We start from the raw sequence: 7,080 nt of genomic DNA, 5'->3' as shown, positions 1-7,080 counted from the left end.
CTCTGACTGGATTCGTCTGAAAGAAGAAAGTCATATACACCTAGGATGCATCGGGGGTGAGTGAAATGCAGCCTAATTTTAATTTTTGACTGAACTAACCCTTTAAGTATACTTACTAAATTAAACTTGAAGTATACTACTTTTTGGTAAGGGTAGACAATGTCTAGTGACAAGGTTATTGTAGTTATGTATTGTTGCAATAAACAACTGATAAAATTATCCACCCTTAAATATAGTAAAGTATTAACAAATTTTGATGCAATAAATAGGGTATGATTTAAAAATAATCATCCCTCCAAAACATAGAAAACATCTTTCACAAACATCTACATGTCTGTCTCCTTTAAAGTGTTTATAGTGTGTATATAATGAGTTGTATTTGAAGGGGTTATTATAACACAATTCTTTAACACCAACCCCCATCATCCGCCCCACCCCCCCCAGACCTCACTACTTTTCAAATCCTGGGTACGGCCATGCTCAGATACATTGCGTCTGTGTGTAACACGCTTTAGATTTACTGACAAAGGCCATTGTGAAAGGTGCACTGTTAAATGACAACACTTTGACAAACCCACCTGCCGCAACATGTTGCAATAAGGCATTGTGACAGTGCGGTGTATCCCGGGAGACACTGTTTTCACTCTTTCTTTTCTTCTTCTCCATCTGTCTGTCTCACCAAATCTCTTGGAACTCGTCTTGAAATGTAAAGGTTTGGAGCTGCTGTGTCAGGGTGAACAATAATTGGATTTATCCTGTCTCTTTGCTTCAAAGGTGTGTGTGTGTGTGTGTGTGTGTGTGTGTGTGTGCGCGCGCACGTGTATTTGTGTGTGTGTGTGCGTGTGACTGTGTGTGTGTTAATCAGATGTGATTCTTTCATCTTAAGAATATTTGTTACACCTCTTGAATTTCAGATCAGTGTAAGAAAATGAATACAAGAATGAGAAAGGAAAAATAAAAGATACAATTACACATGCGTGCACATAAACACATATATATATATATATAGTATCTCCAGATTTTTAAATGTGATTTTTAGACTTTTGGATCTCACTGTTTGCAATATATGTTACAAGCCACCTATACAGTAAGTACCCGTCTATGAGCTCACTGATGTGTTGGCTCAAAATTATCAAAATTGCTACCATTTTCGCAGGTTGTTTTACTGTCATCCCTCAGCCAATCATAGTTTCTTTCTGCTGCATTAAATTCAGCTGAGTTTGTGCTAAAAGAGCTTCAGAGGTGATCAGAATAGCAAACAGCAGCACATGATAGTGTTGCACGCTCTGTCAGAACAGTATATAATTCATTTTTATGTGTGAACAACTCTCTTTGGTTATGTGCAATAGACGAGGGTAAAGTAATGTACGAAAACCGCAACAATGGGCAGCGACCTTCGCCTCTTCTCAAGGGGAATTATTTGTACTACAAAAGATAATTCAATGTGTAATCTGTTGAATACTAATGTAATTTCCGTGAAACTCGTACCCTTGTTGAGGTGAGGTGTGTTGATATTGATTCATTGTGATCGTTATCAGCACGGCAATATCCTTTTGCAGGGTGCTTATTTACGAGTCGGGTTGAGTCACGGTTCACAGCATCCATTATGTATGCGGCACAGGAATTGCTGTAGAAAACCCAGAAATTAAGGTGCTCAGCGAGGACATTGTGCTGTACGTGTTTAAAAGAAAAGATGACAAATTATGAATGTCTCGAGGGGAAATATTGTTATGACTAAACAGGCAAAGGCTTTCAAAATAGAAAAGCACACCCACTGTAGAGAATACAATTTTTCGGCACTTGGCGGAAAGAAAAAACGTGAAGGTTTATCCAAGAGCAAAAAATCTTGTTGAGAAAAAAATGTCAAAGATGATGATGGGTTTTAATAGGTTTTTTGTTTCCTGAAAAAGAGTTTCCTTGCTGTGCATGACTTGAATACTAAAAGCGTATACAATTTCTGAAGTTTATTTCTGGAACCGTTTGTGTTCAGAGAAAGAGAGCGATATGACATTTTCCTATAAATCAAATGTGCTCTCAAAACTGAAGTATACTTACTTTTAAACACTTATTTTACATTTACACTGCTTTTCCACCAGTGTTTTATTTCTCACCTGACAGCTTTTCCAATTGTCAGAACCCAAACTGAGGAATAAAAAATGCTTGGATATAAAACATTAGGAGAGGGTGGTATGGCTAAAATCTTCACCGTATCTGCATATTATCACAATGTAGTTCATCTTCACTTAATATTAAAAAAAAATGCTTTAGAAATTAAATAGCCATGGGTTATTAACTCAATCGGTTATCTATTTTTAGATAACCCATTGAATCTATATGTACAAATACAAGGTACTTCATCTCTGTTGATTATTTTCTCTTTTTATTTGGCACTTGAAGGATAAATCATGCTTAAGTGTTACTTACTAAGAAACAATGAAGTTTATTATCATTAGGTAATGCGTTAGGTATTGTGAACTAAGAGTGAACAACATTTATGGTTGCACTTTATTTTAAGGTGTCCTTGTTACAGTGTAATTATACATTTACTGAATAATATTAACTACATGTACTTACTATATAGTTAGGGTTTGGAATAAGGTTTGGCTTAGGGTTACTTACTTGCATGTAATTATGCAGAATTTATTGTTATTATAATAGTAAGTACATGTAACGTGTAACAAGGGCACCGTAATATAAAGTGTTACCAAAATTTGTAAGTAGAAAAACTGAAATTGTATATATATATTTTTTTTTTATTTTTTTATTTATATGTTTATTTATTTTGTAAAATGTACCCAATAATCTTTATTTACGACTTTAAATATAAAAAATATTGTTTAAAGTTTACTGTCACTCACATAAAAACAATGTAAAGCAGCCCTGTTCACTGATAGCCATGCAAATGTATGTGTATACAACCCGGTAAAATCTCTACTGGTTGACGCATTTCTACCATTGTGTGGTATATAGCATCTGTAAATGTTGTGCTCAGCCTTATTAAACAGTATATAAAGGTTTTGAGTCTTTCTGTACTGCAGCTGTTGCTCCATTTCCCCTTAAGCACCCAGGCCCCGTATGGCCCAATACTAACAGCTTTAAGAGAAGCTTTTCTCACACTCTTTGTGCTGTATTGATTCAGCTCAGTATAGGGAAACCTTGTGGCTCCTGTAGTTTAATCCAAATTCCCTCAGACGAAAGATCTAGAAAAGAGAAAAACAGTGCTCAGCCCCAATTGCCCAGCCTCAAAGAGAGCCGTTTGAAGTGCAGAATCTGGCAGCGGTTTTAGAGAAGATCGGCTGTCCTGTGTAATTGATCCGTCTGGAGGTCATAGTCCAACTGACCGTCTGCATATCAATCTCACCAACTGTGCTGCCCAACTTTTAGATCTTCTGATGTGGAAGCGAGCCATAACATTTGCAATTAGAAGGATAATTTGAATAATTAACCATGGCAGCTGGAAAGCATCATGTGTAAACATGAGGCAAGAGTCACGTGAGAAAGTGTATGAATTAGGACTGGCAATAAATAAATTGAATTACATAAGCAAATTAATCACATATATGAATATTTGGGGGGGAAAGCCCCAAAATAAAGATAATTTAAGACATTACAGTGTTGTGGCAGATAAGTAATGAATTCAGTAGACATTACAAAAAATCAGAGCTTTTCATTTGAGCTGCATCAAGAGCACAGGATTTTGAGATGTCATGTCAAAAGGGATTCACCCAAAAAATGAAAATTCTGTCATAATTTACTCGCCCTAATGTGGATCTAATCCTGTATAATTTATAAATATCCTAATTGAACTATGGCCTAATCCTGGTTTAGTCTAAACCCTGTCTGTGAAACCGGGCCATTTTCTCTACTGAACTCAAAGAACTCTAGTGAAAAATAAATATACTAACATGTATTTGAAATACATTTATTTCATGCTAAGTACACTACAAATACATTTACATATTTATGTACTCAAAAATACCCTGCAATTGAACCTTTGGTATACTAGACAGGTATATTTAGTCTGCTAAATTGGAACAACTAATTTTCTACTTAATGCACTTTAATTGTACGGAAGTAGTGCTGAAGTCCAACTATAGATATACTGAAGTATATTTAAAGGGATAGTTCACCCAAAATTAAAAGTATGTCATTTAATTACTCACCCTCATGTCGTTCAAACTAACTTACAATACGTTTATTAACTAAAACGAATAAGATGAGGCATGGCATAGGCCTACACCACATGCTGTATTAAATGACTAAATGACTAATAAATTACTGAACATTTAGCAAACACTGAGGAATCAAATAAAAAATAATAATAAAAAAAAAATCCATAAAAATATCCTCCATAGCATAACGTGAGGTAAACAGCAAAGATAAGCATTTCAAAATGAAAACACAAAGAAAAGTAAAACTAAACTTGCTGCCAGTGACAGTGCTTGGGTTTCTGCTCATGTTGCACCGTATTTCATTTTAGGCGTTTTTACGGTGTTGCGCATTTTAACCAATCACACACAATTCTGTTGAGCTTAGGAATGCAATGGCCAATCAGAAGCGTTCAGATGAGTCATCGTTCAAACTCATCAGTTTTGTTGAGTGTGCACGTGTTCGCTGACTGAATTCCGGACTCTTAACTGGAATCTAACAATGTCTTGGAAAAAAACAGTTAATCTTAAAAAAAAATGAAGCATAGCTATACATAAACCCATATAAGAAATAAAAGAGTTATCGAGTAAGCTTGTTCTAAACTCCTGAAACATTGGTGTTTCATATTTTAGAGCAGTCACTGCAATTTATGAAAGAAATCAATTAAATCTGTATGTGGGAGTGTGTGTGAAAAAAGCAGATGTAATTCCCTTTGTAATCCTTAACATTTTCATAAGTAACTGTAATTTAATTACACATTTTTTCTCAGTAACTGTAACTGATTACAATTACTTTAATTTTGTAATTAAATTACGTAATTCCGTTACATGTAACTAGTTACTCCCCAACACTGGCAACGTATGTACGCGGATGCGCTGTTTACGTTCAGATCAAAACGTAAACGACGTAAACCGCATACGGTGCTGCTGACACAACACAGCATACATTGTTTACAGGTTTATTTACCAAAGCAACTTACAATAAAGTGCACATGTAAGTGGCAATTATCAGCGCTAGCAGCTAAGGATATATGTCAAGTACTAGGGTTAGACTTCAAGTACTAAGAAGAACACTACAGCACAAATGCACTGTAACATTGCGATGGCTGTCACGTACAAGGATCATGAAGTCTTTGACATTGGCAGAAATTACAAATTTATATTTTACTCCAGGAATCAGGAACATCTTTCCTGTCCTTCTTAGATATTTAATATCCATCTCTGATTAAATATTCTTAACATGCCCACATCTGTGTTGACTTCATCTCTGATTCCTGTCCATCCACAGACGCCTGCAGAAGGAGCATCCACGGCCATCTACGCTGCAGCTGCCTCCGAGCTGAAGGGGATCGGAGGACTGTATCTGTACAATGGACGCAAGACGGAGTCTTCAGCACTTTCTTATGACCAACAGCTGCAAACCAAGTTGTGGAAAGAAAGCTGCGCTCTAGTGGGTCTCCAATAAACATGAGAGAACATCAGCACTGAGCTCCTGATCACTGAGACTTGGGCCCTCATCTTACAGTCCATATAACATCCACCTGAAAAAAATTCAACCTCAAGCCTTAAGTTAGTATCCCTTTTTGCCAAATTATCCCTTTGTCTTTAAATCATCTCATTACCTTTATAGTGTTCACTAGTGCTAGCAAACGATTAATCGTGATTAATCGCATCCAAAAGAAAACTTTTTGTTTACATGTGTGTGTATTGTGTATATTTATTATGTATATATAAATACACGCACATACAGCATATATTTTGAAAATATTTACATGTATATATTTATATTCATATAATTTATATCATATATAAATGTTTAATATATAAACGTAACATATTTTTCTTCGATATATACATGCATGTGTTTGTATTTATATATACATAATAAATATACAAAGTACACACACATATATTATGTAAACACAAACTTTTATTTTGGATGCGATTAATCACGATTAATCGTTTGACAGCACTAGTGTTCACACAAGCCATCTTAGACAACGTCTTGAGAATGTGTACCTCAACGAAACGTGACAAGTGCGCTGTTTTCCGTCCTGAAACCACTCTCTTCCTCCTCACTTGGGAACTCTCTGAACACTTTTTCCCTGAACTAAGCAAATAAAACAGTGATTTTGACTAATAATCGAGTATCTTGTTCTCTGCTAAGCCTTTTTGGGTGCTTAATGAATCAGGACCGTCGCAATGGCTGTTCTACTGATTTTTCTTTGGATTTTGTCAACAGACTATACAGACATTCGAAGGATAAAAGGATTATATGTGAAATCTCCAGCTCTCTTAACTGGGCAAATACCAGCCTGTGTCTGTTGATTCTCTTAGTTTCCATGCTAGGATTTTGCGTCTTTTTTTGTTAGTATAGTTGTATATCTTCAGTGGCGCCTACGCTGGGTTATTCCCAACCCATCAGTCAGTGTCATTCCTCCCTCTGCCTACCGCATCTAATTGTCTAAACACAAACTGCAGAAGGGCTAAGGAGGAAAAACATTTGTCTGGCTAAGCCCTTCATTTTTCATTCCCTCACTGTGCAATTTGCAATGCTGTGTTTTGAATTTAACCACAAAGAGACGGCTGCCCTCATGCCAGGTGCCTCACCTTCATTCACCTTCTTTCTCCCAGAGGGGGAAATTTCGTCCAACTGTTCTGTTCGTGACTGTGACGTGCTCAGAATTTGTGATTCCAATGTGTAATAATGTAGTTGTTGTGGTTTTTTTTTCAACAGACCTTGAAACAGAAACATTTAAAGGGGTCCTATTATGCTTTTTCACTTTTTCAACTTTAGTTAGTCTGTAATGTTGCTGTTTGAGCATAAAAAAAGATCTTCAAAGTTACAAAGCTCAAAGTCCACTTCAAAAGGAGATATTTTATTTAACAGAAATCACTTTTCAAAAACTACAACGAACGACTCGTTTGGACT

At 36.0% G+C, this 7,080-nt stretch overlaps 1 protein-coding gene across 3 annotated transcripts in view; it reads left to right on the top strand.

Moving 5' to 3' along the window:
- LOC107691604 (dehydrogenase/reductase SDR family member on chromosome X-like) overlaps positions 1-5,817 on the top strand; it is a 47,008-nt gene extending 41,191 nt beyond the window's left edge. For all 3 annotated transcript variants that reach the window (XM_016490286.1, XM_016490285.1, XM_016490284.1), the window contains one exon: positions 5,437-5,817. In XM_016490286.1, the coding sequence (XP_016345772.1) occupies positions 5,437-5,613 (177 nt within the window). In that variant the 3' untranslated portion in view covers positions 5,614-5,817. The remainder of the gene's footprint in view (positions 1-5,436) is intronic.
- Positions 5,818-7,080: the final 1,263 nt, after the last annotated feature.

The sequence above is a fragment of the Sinocyclocheilus anshuiensis genome, unplaced genomic scaffold (genome assembly GCF_001515605.1).
Source record: "Sinocyclocheilus anshuiensis isolate Anshui unplaced genomic scaffold, SAMN03320099.WGS_v1.1 scaffold442, whole genome shotgun sequence".
NCBI classification, from domain to species: domain Eukaryota; kingdom Metazoa; phylum Chordata; class Actinopteri; order Cypriniformes; family Cyprinidae; genus Sinocyclocheilus; species Sinocyclocheilus anshuiensis.
The sequence above is the reverse complement of the archived record's forward strand: the minus strand, read 5'-3'. Positions and strand labels throughout refer to the sequence as shown.